Source organism: Anguilla rostrata, chromosome 1, assembly GCF_018555375.3.
Source record: "Anguilla rostrata isolate EN2019 chromosome 1, ASM1855537v3, whole genome shotgun sequence".
NCBI lineage: Eukaryota > Metazoa > Chordata > Actinopteri > Anguilliformes > Anguillidae > Anguilla > Anguilla rostrata.
In genome coordinates this window covers 17,753,692-17,774,043 of record NC_057933.1, presented here as the reverse complement: position 1 = coordinate 17,774,043, position 20,352 = coordinate 17,753,692, and the positions used below count along the sequence as shown (strand labels likewise).

The 20,352-nt window shown below is 44.9% G+C and overlaps 1 protein-coding gene across 10 annotated transcripts in view; it reads right to left on the bottom strand.

Annotated features, from left to right (window-relative positions):
- The window catches only part of LOC135250381 (ryanodine receptor 3), a 126,762-nt gene that overhangs the window by 40,075 nt on the left and 66,335 nt on the right, over positions 1–20,352 (bottom strand). For all 10 annotated transcript variants that reach the window (XM_064326604.1, XM_064326639.1, XM_064326613.1 and 7 more), the window contains 18 exons: positions 19,866–20,065; positions 19,645–19,711; positions 19,200–19,360; positions 18,913–19,078; positions 18,260–18,346; positions 17,936–18,162; positions 16,530–17,334; positions 16,077–16,277; positions 14,735–14,837; positions 13,276–13,410; positions 6,438–6,711; positions 6,162–6,276; positions 5,087–5,219; positions 2,410–2,513; positions 2,034–2,169; positions 999–1,185; positions 800–908; positions 374–494 (listed from right to left, as the gene is read on the bottom strand). In XM_064326604.1, coding sequence (XP_064182674.1) covers positions 374–494; positions 800–908; positions 999–1,185; positions 2,034–2,169; positions 2,410–2,513; positions 5,087–5,219; positions 6,162–6,276; positions 6,438–6,711; positions 13,276–13,410; positions 14,735–14,837; positions 16,077–16,277; positions 16,530–17,334; positions 17,936–18,162; positions 18,260–18,346; positions 18,913–19,078; positions 19,200–19,360; positions 19,645–19,711; positions 19,866–20,065 — 3,331 coding nt within the window. The remainder of the gene's footprint in view (positions 1–373; positions 495–799; positions 909–998; positions 1,186–2,033; positions 2,170–2,409; positions 2,514–5,086; positions 5,220–6,161; positions 6,277–6,437; positions 6,712–13,275; positions 13,411–14,734; positions 14,838–16,076; positions 16,278–16,529; positions 17,335–17,935; positions 18,163–18,259; positions 18,347–18,912; positions 19,079–19,199; positions 19,361–19,644; positions 19,712–19,865; positions 20,066–20,352) is intronic.

Sequence of the window (20,352 nt, the reverse complement as noted above, 5' to 3'; positions counted from 1 at the left end):
AGATGGCAGACAGCAGCAGTCTGGCTGCTTCGGGCAGTCTCAGGCAGAGGCAGGGGAATTACAGGGGAGAGCACATTCTGTGCCGAGCAGGCTCAGGCCTACGCGGTTCCACTGCGTCCTGAAATAACTAAGAGAAAATAAGCCTCCAGAGATCTGGCTGCACTTAGGTGAACATCACGTCTAGTCTTTATCCTTTCCCGGTGGTTAAAAGCACATTGAGCAATGAGTTGGGAGCTTAAAGCTGAGCCGGAGCAGGCTCAATCAAACGGCCGAATCATTAAGATTAGCGCTAACGCTGAGGAGGGAAGTAATCTGCCATTAAAGCAGGGTTTTCATTTTCATTTTCATTCTGCTGGGGACTGAGTCATCATACCTTTATTCACTATGGGCATTTTGAGGGGTATACTGATGATGCCCACCAGGTCCTCCGTGGGCACCAGGGAGCGCAGAATGGCACGGATTCTCAGGGCCTCTCCTTTTCCCTTGTTGATAAGCTGCAGGACACAGATAACACAGCAGCTCAGGGTCATGTTACCTGGCAACTGTGGCACAAACACATTTCCTTGTGTTCTACAAACGAGTTCTATCACAATAGTGTTCTATCACAAATAAGAAAGTATTACACAAAGACTGTACAACGCACATTAGATCTACAGCAAATTGTAGATCTGTATTCATTCAATGCTTTCACATATAGTACAAGCCCTGTTTTTTAAAGAATAGCGGGTGAAGCGGGCCCAGGTTGTGCATTAAAATCAGACTCCTGCTCGGGGGACAGTGCCACACCGCTGTGACTCACGTGCATCTCCGGAGCGCAGCGCCCCAGCAGGTCAATGAGGGCGGAGTAAAAGGACATGATGGCGTTTCCCATGTGCACCACCTCCTCCTCTTCATCGCCGTCGGCGGGCCTGGTCATGACAGAGAAGAGAGGGGTTTGAGGGGCCTGGTGATGGCGGGAGACAGGGCGGGATGGCGGGGTTGATGCGGTGGGGGCTTACATGACTGAGCTGACCCCGTGGGCGGAGCTGGGCAAGTCCATGGAGGGGTTCTCTGAGATCTTGATGGCCTCTTTCATAGCGGCCAACAGGCCATTGCCCCCCTCTCCCCGGAGCGCTGGGCCAAAACACTCAGGACGCCGAATCAACAGCTTCACCACCACGCTAGAGTTTTCCTCAACGCTTTCACCTGAGGTACCACACACACACACACACACACACACAGAGGCATCACCCATAAGCCAATCTGAAGAAATGATTCTGGTTTAACACGACAGATTACTGAAGTCTCAACAAAGCATGCCCCGTTGTAAGCATAGAAATTGTGAAGACCTGTTCTGGTACTTTACATCAATCTGAACACAAACCAGGCTCTGAGAAATATGCTTGCATCATCATCACATCTGTAAGAGCACTAAGAAACACAGAGTTGGTGTATTCCCTGTAGATGCTGGAGATGCTGCTAGACTCTGTACCACACAAAAACCTAATTACGCAATGTAATGAGATATCATGATCAATGAACCCAGACGAGCAAGCGGTAATGTACTCAGTTATTACCAATCAAGAGACATCAGAAAGGTCTGCAAGAACATGTCACTGCAGGAACAGGGTTTCTTTCTCCTGTTACAGGATGAGTAAACTATTCAGGATCTTGAACAGGCACAGAGAGGATCAGGTCTCCTTTTGTCTGTATCCACTCCTGTACAGTTGTGATCTCCTCACCTGGGTACTTAACCTGGCCAGCAGGTCAAATAATGACCATGTAGCAGTTCAGCTTAATCTTTTCACATAATGATAGAGCCTTGAAACAACTTTGTGTGAGCTGATCCTGGACTGGTTGCTTGGTGTAAGCCATTTCCCAGAGCCACTCAAATGCTGCCGAGCTGTCTGTCTTCTTGTTACCTGGGAGACCATTCCACAGCATGTCTGGCCTCGCGGTTTTCTCATCAGTCAATGAAAACAGCCTGGGTTTCCCTGCCCTCCACTGAAATGGGCTAATACACAGAAACTCCACCCGAATCTGGCAAGACGTACCATTGACGAAGACTGCAAACCGGAGGAAGGACAGGTAGCGCTCCCCTTCGATGGGGTTCCAGCCGATGTCGGGGTATCCCTTTGCCAGGAGCATTGGGCAGCTCTGGAGCCCACAGCCCGCCAGATACATCACCACCTGTCACCCCCACAAACACACAGCAATGAGAGGCCTCGAGCACTAAATTACTTCACTCAACACTACATGACACCACATCGAAAACAGCTTTCAGTAAGCCGTAAAAGAAGAACAAACGTGTACACACACACACACACACACACGCACATATACACAAACACACACAACACACACCACACCACACGCACACACACACAACTCACATACCACACACACACAAACACATACACACACACACACCTTCTCCAAGTCAGGCTCTTCCAGTGCCAGGGCCAGCCCGTTGTTGTCCATCACTGAGGATGCGGCCACATCCAGGGGAGTGGAGCCCCTCATGGCTGGAGATGCTGCGTAGAGTAAAACACTGCTTTACTTCCATGTAATGTCCCTCTAATCCACCAGAGCCCTCTAAAAGCACACTGCTGTACTGGCATGTAATATCTGTATCCTTACTTATTAGAGCCTAGGGCAGCAGTGCAGTATAATGTTTAGGGAACTGGGCTTGCAACTGAAAAGCTTTTGGGTTGATTCCCAGCAGAGGTGCTGCAATGGTACCCTTGAGCAAGGTAGTTCACCTGAATTGCTTCTGTAAATATCCAGCTGCATAAGTGGATAGTATGTACAGATGTAACCTGTGCTGTTACATCATTTAGCATCTGCAGAATGCAAAAATGTTGTGTTATGTAATGTAATGTAATATAAAAATATCATGTTAGGTAATGCAATGCTATTAGAGTTCTCTGATTCAGAATTGCACACTACTATACTGGCATGCAATGTTTGTCTCCTAATTCATCACAGCCCTGTGATCTCAACACCATGTCTTCACCGGAGGGTGCCATGTTAGCACCCATCACAAACCTCCCTGGAATTCTGACTCAGAAACTTTAATGAAATCCCGGAAACAAAATCATACAAGGCCACACAGGATGTAACATGAGCATGTGAAGATGAGTGCAGTTACTGGCACAGGCAGCAGGGGGAACCATTTTCACCCCTGTGCTGCTCGGTTCTATTTTTGTCTGCAAACTGTTAATCTGTTAACAGCTGCCTACACTGAATTTAATTGAAACTTTCAAGTGCTTCTTTAAAAGGATTACTAACACACTTCCCATGTTTAGGGGAACTGGTATACACTAACAATGAGCACATGCTGGGCAGAAAAAAACACTTCTGCAGTTCACTCTGGATAAGAGCTTGGATAAGTGAGTGGAATGTAAATTTCAACGTAATGTAACCAAAAAACATGTAAAACTGCTGAAAGCTAGTTTCTGTCAACCATTCATCAACTGCACCAAAAAATGTGCACTCATATCATTCCAAATCATGCTTAAATTATTGTATGATTGTGATCTGCTCAAAATGTCCTTTGAGTCATGTACGGTTTCATTGCATGGCTTGTGCTGCATTTGTTTTTCATGCAATGTCATATTTGCAAGGGTATCTGAAGGATGAGCATGAGCGTATATTACGAAGAGCACCCAATCTGATTGGACGTTTCCTGCATTTAATTGCATATCAGGGAGAAACCATAGCAGCTCCGGAAGGGAAACGAGATGCTTGCCCGCCCAGACAGGCGTTCAGCGCCGTCCACAGTCTTAACTTTGTGCCCGCGTCTCCTGCCAAAACTCAGGGTGAGTCACTGTTCCCTCTGCTGCATTCTAAAACAATACAACCCCCCCCCCCACACACACACACACACACACACACACACCTCACCACTCTCCGCCTATTCCCGCCCAGTGAAGAGGCGGGAGTCTGATCTGTGGCCCTACCTGAGTCTAGCTGTGGCCTTCCTCCAGCACCACACTGCTTTATGGGATTACAATCCATTACCGAGAGTACATTCCGCTATCACATGCTATTACGACCACTTTGTCTCCGCTACCAAAACGCCTTTCAACACGTCCCTATTTCAAATGATTACATATATAAATACAAGTTGCAGTACATCAATTAAAAAATGAATAAATAAATAAATAAATGAATGAATGAATGAAAGTTCCAAGAGTGAGTCATAACAGCAAGACTGCAAGGGAGTTTTCTTTACTTATGTGATGCGCCCACCTTCCTTTTGGCAATACTTTTCAATTATTTTAGTCACCATTATTGTCCCGATGGTGACCACAGCTTTATACAGCCATCTGAACTCAAGCCCATGTTAAATAACTATAGTAGCTTTCAGAGAGAATTTGTGATGTGGTTGAAATGCTTGAAATGGCCGTGCAAATGATGTAGTCTATAACTTTCATTTTGATAACATGAACTGCCATAAAACGTTCAGTTTACAGCACTTTTTATCTAAACCTTTCAGCAGTAGTACACACAGAATAGTAAAATACAAAGTCAAATGAATATTAATATAGGACCGTAAAATAATAAGGTCCCTAGTACATAGTGCCTACTATTAATGGTACATGGAATGTTTACTTGGATGCTTCTGGATTCAAAAGCACATCTGGGTGTGCTACAGTATATATGCACTGCAATACAGTATGTTTTATTCTGAGATAGATCCATGGACCATCATACTTACTACATTCATATCATAGCGTATAACAGTTTATTATTCTTTACTGTAGTACATATTACTGCATACCCTAGTATTTATGTGGGTATTTTTTGTTTACCTAAATAAACATGTACTGTAATAACAAGGGAAACATAGCTAGTTATAGAACTACATAAACATTGAAGGGTTCTCCTCGCTTTTGTTTTTATATTTTCATAAGCATAGCATGGTTTTCCCTTGATAGTTGCCAAGTGGAGATGTTACCATGGCAATTTACCACTGCGTAAGAACTGCAGAGCAGCAGATAAAAATTCATCTCATTGTAAATTGACACACACACACACACACACACTGCACGCAGAAACAGAAGCTGGAGAGGGAGAGGCAGGTCCCGTAGTTTAGACCCACCTAGGCCCACACTGCTGTTCTCCAGGAGATAGCTCAGGTGGTCGAACATGGCCTTCTGGTTCTGCCGACTGATGCGGCAGAAATAGCACAGGAATCGACAGCAGCTGGCCACCATCTTGGGAAAGGCGATCTCCTGAAGGGCAACAAGGTCTTCCACATTACGCTGCTCTATTTTAAAGGCAAGGCAATCTGCAGCATTTCCTGGACACAAACCCATTCATCTTCTTTTCAATAGTTCCAAAACACTCTTCTGAAACATATTAGAATCTGTACAATCGATTATTTTTAGATTCGATTAACAGAGCAGTATAACCATAATGAATACACAAACATGTAAAGTTGATCAATAATCCATTTGACTGAATAAAAAAAAAATTAACTGATCTTACATTTTACAGTACATATCAGAATTATATGTTTTCACATATGTACACACTATGAATACATTGCTCTTCATAAAGTTTCAAAAACTAGACAGATTTATAGGCAACAATGAGAGCCAGAATTCATATTAACACCACAGGGCTTCCCTAATTTGAGCACTGTAGAGAAATGAAAGAAGATAATGATTCATTCTAGGATTCCCACTTGTCTAATTTGTGCATAGCTTCTACACAGGCATTGCTACGGATCACACCCAAACCCAAAATGATACCCAAAAAGGCCTGGCATGAAGATCCTCTACACCCTTACCCCACCCTCAGGTTCGTACTCAAGTATCAGAGTATAAACAGCTCTGCCTAGGGAGTTTCTTCACCTGCTGAGACTCACGTCTTCATTACTGCTACTACTTACTGTTTACTCTTGCCAGAATTCAGCTGGGAGTCCCACAGGACCAGCTCACTCTGCAATGCGGCCACTTGCCAGCGCAAAGCAACTGCCAGATACCTTGTCACCGCACAAAATCAAAGTACCGCTCCTGTGTTCATTCATATCATTACACACGCCCGTCATTTTCACTTTTGGAACCAATAGGGTCACTGCAAATACAGCTTAGAGCGATGTTTTTCTGGCTTTAAGAAATTCATATTAGCAGGCTCCCAACTTTCTAAAATACAAATTTGAGTATTAGTACCTGTGACTTGTCTCCTCCCAGCACGTTGACCATCACCTCCATCACAGTCTCGTGCATGCCCAAGACCCGCATCAGGTTGGGGTGCTGGTAGAACACCTTGTTGTTCATGATGTCACTGGACACAAGAGAGGCACAGTTTAAGGACATAAAACCAGTTAACTTTACTAAATCTAATATGCCTCATGAGTAACTGAGGACTGAGAGCTGTCATGTCATTTCTAACAGTGAGGGTGTAGTTCATGGGTGATTCAGGCATGCTTGGGTGCGGCTCCCTACCCCAGGCCGTCAATCATGAGCCTCTCCTCCTCCTTCCCCATGCGCACGCTGAGCAGGGAGCGGATCTGGCCCAGGGAGGCCAGCAGGTTGATGGTGTCCTTCACGGAGGCGGCGCTGATGGTGTAGCTCTTCCTCATGGCACGGAGCAGCTCGCCCACACAGTCGTACTGCCGCCGCAGCAGGCTGAACATCACGCGCACCAGCTCCGGGTCCTGGATGTGGCACTCCTGCGCCCAGCTCACCATCGTCTGGGAGATCAGCTCCTTCAGGTTGGCTGGAAATGGGGAATGTGGGGGGCACAGAACGCTCATGGGCCCTGGTTTCACACAGGCTTACATATATCCATAGCATAGTGCAGGTATACAGCAAACTTAAACTTAACTCATGAGCAGAGACAACTATTTTATCATTCACACATTTTATTATTCTCTCATATACATATATACACACACATAACATGACATATAACTTAATGATTAAAATATAATACTAGATGATATACTGACCAAGAAGAACCTGTTAAAATGGCTACTGTACTTTACTATACTTTGGCATTTATCAGAGCACAGCAGTAGTTCAACTACATAATTGTGTCAAATACAGTACGATTGAGTCAAAACATTATACAGCAAAGTGCTTGGTTAGGTTTTTATACACATCCTTTATATACACATCTTTTTGATGAACCAATAAATTGTCTTTGAGAAGATTCACAGTCTTTGCCAAGACTGAAATGCTTAGTGTTTTAGAGTGCAAGGTTGGGATTTTCCACAAGGGTAGTCAAGTGCCAGCAAAGATGTTGAAAGCAAAAAATGGCAGTTGCTAATGAAAAACTCTGACAACTCCACAATGCAGCCCACACATTTAACATCAAGGATTCCGATCCATCCAGGAAAACAGCTATTTTCTGCAGTTTAGTTCTGCAGGGTATCGCTGCTTACACCATTGTGTACACAGTGCAGGAAATAACACTTCAGCTTCTGAGGTCTGGCTTAGTGCTCCAACATGCCTCTTCCAACACCAGCAAACAGAGGTCTACAGCAAACAGAGCTCAGTAGACCTCAGTCTGCCCTTGTGTTGGTTTATCCCACTTGTTACCGCTGCGAAAAGTGCAGACCATGATAAAAGAGAACGACTCAAAGAAACAATTCAGAGCTCGTCTCAGTGATGCAAATCAACTTGCGAAAATATTCCCTTTTGTACTGCTGCTTTTAGAAGCTTTCCAGCATTTTCAATTAAACAAACAAGGGGGAAAACCCTCTTTGTGTACCACACAGCAAAGGCTTTATTTCATCAATTGTGTCACTGAAGCAAAAAGATAATATTTTCATTCACTATTTACCAAAATACACTTTGAAAATCCCATTTATGCAGTGGCAATGCTGCAATATCTGCAAGGCATTATTCAAAATATACTTGCAATATCAACATCCAAATATGTGACTATGGATATTGCTAGTACAGAATTGTATTTACATATTTATATATTGATAGTATTATATTTGCAAGTGGCAAACTAGGTCATCTCTTTGGACAGCTATTATGAAAGGCAAACCTTAAGGCTTCATTAAATTCAAATCAATACACCACCAGCCTTGTATGAAGGCTGGGGAGTCACACAAGAGAGGGATCCAATTCAGATTCCAAAACGCTTCCATGAAATTGACCACAGACATGTAAAACCAGAGACAGCAGTATTAAGGGCTTCTTCCGAGCAAGCCCAAGGCAGCGGCCTCTGTTCAGCACATTCTGAAACTGTAGCCACATTCATGAGCTATCGCAGGCAGAGCAGGGTTATACAGAGGAATGCTCCGCTCGACCACAACCAGCATGACTGCTGAGACCCAGAAGGGGTGTGAAAATGTGGACGCTTGCACACTTGCTACTGCGTGCATTACAGCATTTCTAACGCTCCAGAAACATGGCGTTCGTGTCTCTTCCGGGCTGCGGGGAATGACAATGAAGTTATTCTAATGAACAGCCACACGGATCACTGGAGCGAGAATCCTCTCGGACGCGCCGCTCGCACATCTCTTCATCTGAGGTATTCTACAGGGTGATAATCGGAAACGCGTGAATAACAAAGGCTGACCACCGGCTGCGCAGACTGACAGATGTGTAATATATCTGGGAATTTTCCAAGCGTCTGTATCTGATTACTCCCAGCAGAGGGACACAGAGCCTCACTGGTGCCTTTGTTTTCCCACAGTGGCATTACCCCGGGCACAAGGATTTACGGCACCGTCCATCATGCCCTGTCTCCCCTGTTCTGGCTGCCCCTACTCAACACCGGGAAATAATGTCTTTATGGGACCCGCCCCCTCATCCAACCCCGACCAATTAGGCGGAATGCATTCCAGCAAGCTGTGAATATCCCTGGGGAGATTAACAGGGCAACCGAGCATCAGCCAGTGAGGACAACAAACTGACATGACGGCTTGCTGATTGTAACTGGAGCACTTTGTGAAGCCTGTAGAGCACGGCAGGGAGGGGATTGCTGATTCAACAGGATCCAATGGGAGGAGCAAGTAGAAAGCAACTGTCGTCTTGTCTTCTCTGTTCAGTACAAGCCCAGTTTTTCCATGCTCCAAAATGAAGTAGTAACTCCAAAGTAGCTGGCATCTAAAATATCTTCAATAACACACAATAACCTTCTAGGCCAATCAAACAGATAAACTAAATCTGAAGTAATATTAAAGAAGCTTCAGAAAGTGAGCTATCCCTTTACAAATATGGAGGAGAGTGTCTGGTGGCCCTAACATAAATTAATGTGTAGTGTCATTTTCCACATTACCCATGGTTCAAAAGCGATGGGCACAGGATTCCACTCAGCATTTATTACTGCTGATTCCAAATGAGGGAGTTTTAAGGTGTGGTGAACTACGCAACCACATTAACCATGATTCCACACAGAGGAGTACTGGGTGTATTTCATTACTCAGCCCACATTACCCATGATTCCAAAGGAAGTAGTGCTGTATGCGTCACAGTGTTCAGCCCACCCTGATGGTTTTACCTCTCAGTGGGCTTTGTTGCGTGGGATTCTATCATGCAAGCTGATGCGCCCCACAGCCTCTCCCTGCGTTCAAACTCCCTGCTGAATCATGATTAATTCAGAGCCAATAACGGCTGCAGCGCTAACACGAACCACACTCGCTTCTCCCAACAACAGGGGGGCTAAACTACAAAGGAGGTCATGTCATCAATATTGTACATTGTCCCGACAGGCCATTTCTAATTCTGGATTTCACCTGAAAAAAAATCTGCCCCCAAATGCAATTACTGATCACTGTGATAGAATATACCAAAGGTCAAAATAATAAAACACACATGCACACACACAGCACACACACACACACACACACACACACGTGTTCCATGTCTGAGGAAACTGTAGCTGAGGTCTCAAATGATTCTGCATTCACCAACATGCTTTCCTAGACGTGGCCAAACTAATATACCAGACACCAACCTGAGAAAGTTAATCTCCCAACTCTTACAGGGAAGGTAAGGTACACTTCAGTGCCTATACATCACTAGCCCCCGGCACTCCTCAGCACAAAAAATATACTTTTTAATATAAAGAATTTCTTCTTGACTCCTGCCACTGAGAATTAAGGAGTGGTTCTATTTCATCCCTCCTGACTGTCAGAGACAGTGCTTAATATCTCCCAGCTCACAGTAGTGCAGGTCCAGAAACTTATATTGACAAATCACCCGTGACCTAGGATGACATAAGCAAAAGCATAAGCAACCCATTTATCCGAAAAACTGTCCTTTTTCCATGTTCTTACTATGCAGGTGTGGTATCACCTCGTTAGTCTGAGTGAATTAAAAACAATTGCTCATTTGCAACGTATCTTGTCACAGGTAGCCTTGGATCTCAGGTCAGAGCAGCGGGTTTCGGTACGGAGCTGTGTTCTGCAGTCCCTGCCACTAACTAGCGAGTTGTTGCTGTTGTTTTTTCCTGCTCCGTGCTTGCGGGTGGTTCTGCCACACTCTCTTTGCAAATAAAATAGCTGGCCTAACTAGTTTCCCAAATACCCCTGATCTTACAAACACTCCACAGAGTTCTTCAGGGGAGCCAAAGGCTTCTGCTGGTGCTACAGCATACAGTATTTTCGAAATGACTCCCCTGTGCATTCCCATCAGGCAGGAGCTCCTGTCTCATCTGGGGGGCCAGATTTAGCATCCAAACCTGGGGGTACCTTCAGCTGTGAGTCTGGCCTCTGAGAGCACCCAACACAAACACAAATTCAAATAACCAAATATAAAAATAACTCCAACTTTGCAGCTGCGGGTTTACTTTCTTGGTCTTGCTGTGCTCGGACAAATGAAACAAAATGCAATGAAACGAAACTCAAAACTTACACCCTCAGTGTTTGCTCCCAGCCTCGGCCCCAACCCGTGGAGAAAAACAACCCTTTAAGCACCTGTGCTGATTAGTTAACGCAACCCAGGTGCGTGTGCTCTCTCCACCAGCCGGCGTGACCGAGACCAACCCGCTTCACTAGCAGACCGAATGCCAAAGGTTTGATTCTCATCAGAGTGAAGGGGAAAGGGAATGCAAAGCTGTTGTGCCCAGTGCGGGGCCTAAAGTCACACGTTGAACTCACTGGGACTATTCAGCAGTCAGACCAGCACTTTGTCTGCCACAGTTCTGCCCTTTTAAGGCAACATCTGTCCCAAAAGATATGATTTCCCATGCATACAGAGTGAGGAATCACTTCTCATTTTCCAAGGTCACATGCCACTTTACCAGGAGTGTCTCCACCTTGTGGGCAGCTTTAAGCGGAGTGTTTCTGGGCATCATATGTGCCACGGCTTTGTGGTCATCACCTTGCACTTTTTCAACATATTACTGGGTCACTGTCTCCTTCTACCATCCAATGGGTGCAGCCTTTTTGGCAAGGCCCTCTGCTTCAGCTTTGTGAGGCATGTGTTCGGATTCTTTGTGACCTTGTTTCCATGAGTCATCCAGTATTAAGCACTGCCTCTGGTGGTCAGGAAGGATGAAATAAAATGAAGGCTACAAATGTAAACAGAGATTCTATGATTCCTGGAGGACTGCCACAGTTCTCTGTCACTCAGAATCATCGCAACCATGCGAGAAGATTCCGCAGGACAGTTTCTGAGATGAGCGGATTCCTTTCGCCTCCGTCATCCTAGGTCACGGATGACTTTGCTGGTATAAGTTTCTTGACCTGCACTAGTGTGAGACGGAAGATATTCCAAATTAAGCACTGCTTCTGATGGTCATCCAGGATCCACAGAATTGCAGTTACATTCATAACTAGTTTTATTTGCTGTGAGGAGAATGTCTATTCAAAACATGAGAGAATCTGATTCAGTACTCACACATGAGGTTTAAGGCCATTTGACTTGCTTTCCTCTAACATAGGTGTAATTTAATTGCTTAACAAATTAATGCAATACCATGGGGAACACAAATGTTGGGCAATTAAGCAAGTGATATGTTTGCCAACAACCATATAGACAGCCTTTTGTTATTGTTTTTTTTTCTTCAGATTATTGCTTGCCAGTGCAAAAATCTCAAATCCCAGTTGAGTAGCTCTATTGATTTTCACTCACTACAATTTAGCAATTTAACATTTCTACTGGACTGCTGACAGTTTGCTTTAGTTTGGTTGAGCCCAGGTACGGTGAATCAACCATGTCCCCTCTGTGAAATAAATTCCTGAAAAGAATTAATGGCAAGCTCGCCCTCACAATACTATTCACTTCATGTTCTTGAAATATATGTTAATTCTCTTTAGACATTAAAGTTATTTTATTATAGAGGTGTGGTAAAATAAGAATGAGAAAACCAATGTCATCTATGAAATGGAGAAGAGCCAATGGATAATAGCCAAGGCTTGTGCCAGTTTCTCCCAATATGACCTATAAGCGTGTTCCCGCAGGCAAGCTGCAGCATGCCAATATGCACAACAGCATGGAGATCTACAGCACTGGCTTTAAACTGTAGAGCCACAAGAGAAACCATAACACACATCTTAACTCATATCACTTTCCATTGACATTCACATCTGTCTAATTAAACATGGCAAGTTACATTCACTGCATTAATTACAGCATTCATGCAGGTGTTTTGACATACATCACAGATATTTCTATTCCATATTTAAATATATGTATAAGATAATGCGCTCGGCAAGTGGGTCTTGTGCTCAGGAATGTTTGGGAGCCCGTGGTCAGGTCTATAGACCAGAGTCTAAACAGCAGGGTGGAGGCCCTTGTGTGTTTTGAAGGGTGAAGAAAACAAATTGTACTGTAACTCTTCTCTTCTGCAGAGGAGAGCAAATGAGAGAGTGAACGGATGGGCATAAAGCAGAGATAAGTCTCGCCATCACGGTGAACCAAGGACAAGCGTGCCCCACATTACCATAATAAAATTGAAACAGAAATTGAAATGGAAATGACTGATACTGGGCAGCAGTAACACGAGAGACGAAGAAATATAGCTTTGGTCTCCTTCCTGTGAGTTTCAGCTTTTTCCATCTTCATTAATTAGCGAAAGTGCAACAATTTGTCTTAACGCTTAACCTATCACCTTAACCTACCCACAGACAATAGGAGCACGTCATACACATCAGGGAAAATGCTAAATGGTGACATGTAGCTTTAAGCCTTTTTACATGTATTGATGAAGTGCAAGGGAAAACATAGAAAATCAATAACCACTGTTTCTAAACACAGCTCATCAAACAACCGAGTCTGAATGCTTTAAGACAGAGTGAGATATATAACCACATATGATGGTCCTGAGAAGCAACTGCTCTCACATAAATTCCTGCATGTGGACAGATAGCAGCCTTACTAGGTGCAGCCTGTTCTTCTTCTGTAGGATTCTCCTCTGTTTTCTGGGGGGGACCTTTGATCTTGTACACAAGGGCAAGGAGGCGGCCTTTTATGGAGGTGTCCTGCTCCTCTTCCTCCTCTTCAATCGGGATTCCTGGACAGACAGTGATGGAAAGGTTACATCCACAGATAAACTATGTCTCTCTGATTAACCTGGCTCTTTTTTGTGAGTCCCTTGGGCACTTGTGGTCTACATGCTGGGCTAAGGGTACTACCATATGTGGTAATTCAATTCAGTTCAATTCAATTTTATCTGTGTAGTACTTTTTACGGAGACATTATCACAAAAATGCTTTACACTGGAAAAAGAAAACTGGGAAAAACCAGGCCAGAATTCTCAAATAGTTAAGGTTAAAAACTCCCCAATGGGAAGAAATTTGGGGTAGAACCCTGCAGTACAACTTCTGGGATGAGGGGGGGGGGGGGGGGGGTAATAGTTCAGATAATGCCAGGGGGTACAATGGGTGCTGCAACTAAAACTGGCACTTGAAATTTTTTATGGTTCCCTATGGGTTGAGAGCACAACTAAAAATAATGAAAATAAATGGTCACCAGTTCATAGCAGAGAAAGGAGGCCAGAAAATGCCACGGTTACCAAGATGTTTGCACTGAAGACTATTCCATTTGGGCGTGTTAGCCATAGATGAGCACTGCAGATAAGTCAATAGCATTATAACTGCATCCCCCACGGCTCAAGGCTCCTCAGTTATTTAATGGTACATGGTGTCATGTCTTAAGTTTAAGTTTAAAAACGAAACCAAAAATGAGACACTGACCCTGTAATTCACGGCAGAACACCATGCCCTGGTAAGACCAAGGAAAAATAGCTGTCTTCTCTCAGATCTGAATGTCATTAAGATGTACTGTCAAAAGTGATAAGATGAGTACTTGACCTTTAAAACAGGGATGGGTAGTTAAGTCCTGGAACAGTGATATCCTGTAGGTTTCAGAGTTCCATTTAGCAACAGATTTACACAAAGTAGAGCACCAGAATAATGACTCAAATAAAAAAATCAATAACTGAGGTTGAATGACCCTGTGACTCTTAATGATTAGGGCTGTTCATGCTTTAAACAACGGATGTTTGCAGTTGTAAGGCTAACATTTTTTTTTCACTACCTTTAATGTACAAATTCTTTCATATGATTACAGTATTAAATCAAGTCATTTACAGATTGAAGGGAGTGTGTGATAGAAAAATCATAAGCTCACACCATTGTGATGTAGCCTGAATAAACATGTAATAAATAAATAGTGAATTTAATTTCCTGTTCTGTGATATATTTATGCTGTTGTCCATCACAGTTACTCATTTTGACACCATTAACACTGTGACCTATAACACATTGTGTTGCTAACTGAGGGAACCAAAGTCAGCTGATGGGTCAGAGGTGGCTTCAGTGTCTGCATGGTCGTACCACAGTGCAGGCGAAGTTCATTGTGGAACTCATACAGCTCCTCTTGGATGTCCTCTGGGCAGGGACAGTCCTCTCCCATACTGAAGTTCAGAAGCATGTTAATCTGTGGGAGAGAGATTTCCTTAAGTTTCCTTCCACAGCATCCTCAGTGGTGTGTCGGGTCCTAATCATCAACAGAGCCGTATCTGTGTAGCCTTTCTCTGGGCTCCATCCAGCCAAATACTTTCATAATGCACATTTTACAAGACAATATTTCACTTGACATTGAAATCTTGTTTTCAAGAAGACAGTCTAAGTAGAGCCATCTTAATTACTCCTGAGGTCTGATAATGGTCCCTGTGTGGTAACGTGTTCTGGAGTACATGGGAAAGTGCTTTGTGGCTGCGGTCCAAAGTGCAGAGCTGTGGTCGGAAAATGTGTGTCACTCCTCCATAGAAGCAAAGTTCAGAGAGTGCTCAATGCTAGGAGGAGATGGGAAAAGGTGAGACAGTCCTTGATATACTTGAGGTCAACGCACTGCAACTAGACCATAAAAAGGGCTTGAGAAGGGAGGGAATTTCTTTCTAGGCAAAGCAGGGGAATTTCAGTGTCATGGCATCAGTGACACAGCAGAAAAGGGTGGATTCACATAACCTTGGGACTCTGACGCAAGGCTGTCAGAGTGAAATTGAAATGAAAATGTGAAGGCTTCAGGGAACAATCAGCGCCAGAATGTGAACCGTACTCTCTCACTCCCAGAGACTGGAGCTGCGGCCCGCAAATGGGCAGATCCTGCAGAGCTTAATGACACAGGACCAATGGGACTGGGGCTGCGGGAAATCAATTACCCATGACTGCTTGATGATAATATTCCCACCAGCTCCCCACATGCACTTGAATGTGGGACCACATGAGAGCCACGCTTGAGGAAGCTGGAACGCCAAGTGGGTTGGCACTTGTGGATTTGCAGCACAGTTTCAGCCAATGAAGTGTTCTCTTGAAATGCACAACTTCTGCTGCTGTGCTGTACCGCAGCCTGTTCAGTGTTAATGCGCAAATTCCAGAGATCTAATATCAACATAACAAAGTTAGTGGGTACAAACCCCCTACAGTGGTACCATTGGGAAGTGGGCAGCTTTTCAAGATGCAAATAAAAGGCAAACTCAATTAAAGCATCAGATAGCCAGAAGACTGGGAATAAAGCTGCCAAGCTGTGATTTTCTAATGTTGTAACTGTACAGGAGATTACAAAAAAACAACTAAATATAGCCCACAGTCCCAGCTGTGTCTAACGAGTCAGGTTAAACACAGGCTCAACCATGTGTATTGGAAGACTGTCGGTTGCCCAGGGATTGTACAGTACCTGCTCTTGCGGTGGGGATCGAAATTCCTTGGTCTTCCTTGCTGTGATGGCGGCGGACATGTTGAGGGCCTGCATTAGCTCGTTGTATCGGAACTTCTGGTTGTACTGCAGCTTCGACACGAAGCTGTCGGAGAAGGACACGATGGCCTCGATTCGGTGTTTCAGCTCGCAGTCGCAGAAGTAATGAAGCAGTTCACACATCTGAGGGAGAAGTGGGGGGATCTGTGAGATTTCACAAATCTGCAGGGATTTTCCATATTCATAAATGTCAGGAAAAAAGTATAATCTTTAACTGGATATGAAAAATGTCTTAAACTGCCTAAATGTTCTACAGCATTAGACAGAAGAGCCACTGAGAGCCCAATCAAGGTCTATTTTCATTGTTGCCATGGTGATCGATTGACCATTTAATTCCTGGAAGATGGAAGCTAAAGCCACATTCCGTAGACTTACCTGCCTTTTGACTGACTCTGGCAGCCTCTTCTCAAGCAAGCCCTTCACTGGCTGCTTGCCATCTTTGGCCTCCTCCTCTCCTGCTTCCACGGCCTTCTCCTCATTGCTGGTCACGTCCTCCTTCTCGGTGGCTTGCTCTGGCTCCTCCTCCTTGCGCTCGCCAAAGACATTGGGGTCGATGAGCAGCAGGATCTTCTGGACGTCCTCGCTTCCCAGAATGCCCATGATAAGGAGTGTGCCGATCAGCTTGAGGATGGGCACGAACTGGAACTCCACGCTGCCCCCCACGGGGTCGCGGATGTGGTGACCGCCACCCTGCACTGCCTCCGTCAGCATGCTGATGGCCTTCTCCTTCAGGATGTCCAGGGGGATCTCGGGGCTGGAGAGGTGCTGGTCTCGCTTGATGGAGATGAAGCAGGGCGGGGCGAAATTGAAGCGGGGCTTAAGCGACGTGCTGAGCCCCACGCCCGGGGGTTGGTGCCTCTTGGACTCGTCGGGAAAGAGGCGGATGCTCCGCGTCTCGTCGGTGACCGGGATGATGAACTCGTTGTTCATCATGAGCCGGGCCTCCTTGGAGGTCTCCAGGTGTATGCTGATGAGCACGTTGTAGAAGCCCTCGCGCAGCATGCCCGCCAGGTACTGGTTGTCGATGGTGTAGAGCAGCTGGGACTGGTCCAGGTGGCTGCACAAGGCGTGAGCCACCCGGGTGTTTCCCAAAGCACAGAGGGCGCAGTACAGCTTCAGTGTGTGGTAGTGGAATTTCCTCAGGTCATCTAGTTCTGAGAGCTCCATTATGTCCACACACCTGAGAGACCACACAGGGCATATTGCATATAATAGTATCAATGGAAGAAATTGAGCATTGCCCCAATGGGTTTGTAAACAAATGTGCTTTTTACTTGTGAATAACGAAAAAGCTATTTTTTGAAACAGGAACCAAATGAGATATTCTTAATTCACCATTCTAATGCTGTCAGTGGACAGTAATGGTGGTTGTTCCTAATAGTCTGAGCTTTGAGGCTTTTTATGTAATACAGTTTAAGTCACACCCTTGACCAATATTACATATGTTACATAGCATGTTTATGTATGAGTGTAACTGAAGTATTCTCCCAAGGGGTGTGTCTCTGCTGGAGCATGCATGCACATGTGTATCTGATTTTGTTCGTACATTCCTGTCTGTGTGTGTGTGTGTGTGTGAGCCCACATGTGGATATGGTAGAGTGTCCATCTACGTGAGTGGGTTTATGTGTGTGTGCGCCTGTGCATGCGTGCGTATGTGCATGAGAGTGTGCGTGAGTGTATGCGTGTGTGTGTGCCTGTGCATGGGTGTGTATGTGCATGACTGTGTGTTTGTGGACTGAGTGTGTTTATATGCATGCGTGTGTACTTCTCCCGTCTCTGACCTGTTCTCCTCAGGGATGTGCACAGCCATCATTTGCAGTGGCTCCAGGCACTGCACCACCCAGCCGTGCCTCTCGCTGACCCGGGCCGTCTCCACCTTCAGGAAGGTGTTGGGCATGCGGCTCCACAGCACCGAGGTAATAGTCTGCACATCCAGCCGAGGCGGGCACTGTGGCACAGGGTTCTTGTGCTCGCTCTTGAAGATAGCCGAGGAGAGGGGCATGGCGTTCTGCGTGTGTATATTTGAGGGAGGTCGAGCAGGTCATAAAAAATCACAAATATGACAGATAAAACTGACATATGTTCATGCCAAAAGCCAAACAAACCTTTATCTTTGCCAACTCAAACTGGAACAGGTTGGGACTAGTTGGCAGCACAAAAACTGCTGGGAAGAGCTTTGAATTTGGTTCCACCTAGTGATAAGACCAAAAAACAAAACAAAAGAAAAACGTAGCTTATTTCAAAGAAAATCAGCATTGCTTACAACAAAGTATTCAGATACCACAGAATAGGGGTGTTCTCTGAAATTGAAATTCAGTTTCCTCATTCAGCCCGGTCACCTTGCCCACAGTATGCCCCCACTGGCAGGCTTTACTCAACTTAGCGATGCAGAGTCAGTGAGCTAATGTCGCCCTCCGGCAGTTTGGAGGCCTCAGCGTCAGGATTAATCCGGAGGGATTTTTCAGAGGAATTAGAACTGGAATGTCATTTGGCTATTGGTGTCAGGTGCTGCTGAGAGCAGTAGTAATAGCGGGGGTGCAGGGTGACTCATATGTACTGTTGCACTTCACTGAAATGTGAAACATTGAGTAGATTGTACTCTTCAGAGTGATGTTCAATTCAGAGTCAACAGCTCAGCCTGAAATTCTCTCCATATATCAAAACACAGCTATAGCAGAGAACTTCCTGTCCTGCCTGTTGCTAGAAAACTGTGATACTCTGATAAAATTGGTAAACACAGTGGATGTATAGTGGGTACCTGGTAAGAGGTTGGTAGCTCCTTGCCATTGGCAGAGAAGTTGACAAGGCCTGTCATTAGGTCGATGAGGCAGCCAATCTCAAGGTCTACATTGCTACGACCGGAAGTGTGGGAGGCGCTCGCGATGTCTCCGCCCCACACCATATAGCAGTTGCTCCTCCTCAGACTGGATGAGGAAAAAGATGGAATGACTTAACTCAAACACTCAGCTACAGTTTTTGTTGGCAGAAGGAGGCTTTCATGGGTGCACGGGGGGGGGGGAGGAGGGGGTGGTGCCAAATATGTACCTCTCATGGACTCGCCCACGCTCATCTCCCAGGGTTACAGTGACAGTTCGATTCTTGCTGAGGTTGAAGTGGTTGCTATAGTAATGGTAGTCCGGGGTGACCCACCCAACCCACACGCAGGAAGGGTCCTGCCCTGCAAACACCCTAACAGAGTGGTAGTACTGCAAAACACAACACAATGGGACATTTGTGCATGAACAGCCATTATCTCTAGACTTAATCCCCATGATCCTCCAAAAACAAAAAACAGCAACACAAAATTGACCCAAAATGTATCAATGAGATAAATGTTTGCTTATTAAATCATTATGAGTGAATTCATTAAATGTACAATGTATCAAAATTATACCTAAGTAACAAAAACATTTTTTTTTTTAATTACAGCAGTTGCAAGGACGGCCCAGGCAATGTCATGCTCAAAGTCTTGGGGACAGTGATGCTTTACCATTGTGATGCTGCTGTAATCCGCCCTTCTTCCATCCTCAGAGTGTTTCAGGGACTTCACGGGATACCTGAGAAGCAAGACCAATGACCAATCAGTCATGCCATCTTTATGTGAGGAACACAGACTGTGAACGGAGCTGGAATATGTTCGGCTATCTGCTGTTTTTATTTCTCAGTTTATTTGAATGGTACGAGGCCACTGTGAGCTCCAGGCGGTCACACCTGTGTTTGGGTTTTTGGGAGTCGTCTTCGTGCACTCCGTTCATGTCAATTGACGGGTTGCTCCTGAAGGCCGTTTGGAATTCCACAGGCATGCTCAGACGACAGAACACCATGTCAGCGTTGCTGTTCTGGGTCCCGAAGGTCTTGTGGGTCACTTTGAGACAGGGTGGGCTGTCAATAGTCCCGTCAATTCTGGTTACCTGCAAACACTTGGGATTTAAATTCTGTTCTTTGCTTAATTTTGTTTTACACACAGTCAAAAAATGTTGGTGAGTCGTTTCCTAACTGAAATGGAATATTCACACAGGAAAACAGGAATTGTTATCACCACCAGATACTGCTAGGTTGGGGTGAACTGAATTTAAATTCAGAAAATTTATTGAAATTCAAAGTCAGTACAGAAAATTAATTGAAATTCAATTTATGAATGACCAATCCTTGTAGAGCGTAATGGTCATTTTCAAATTCATTACCGGAATTTAAATAT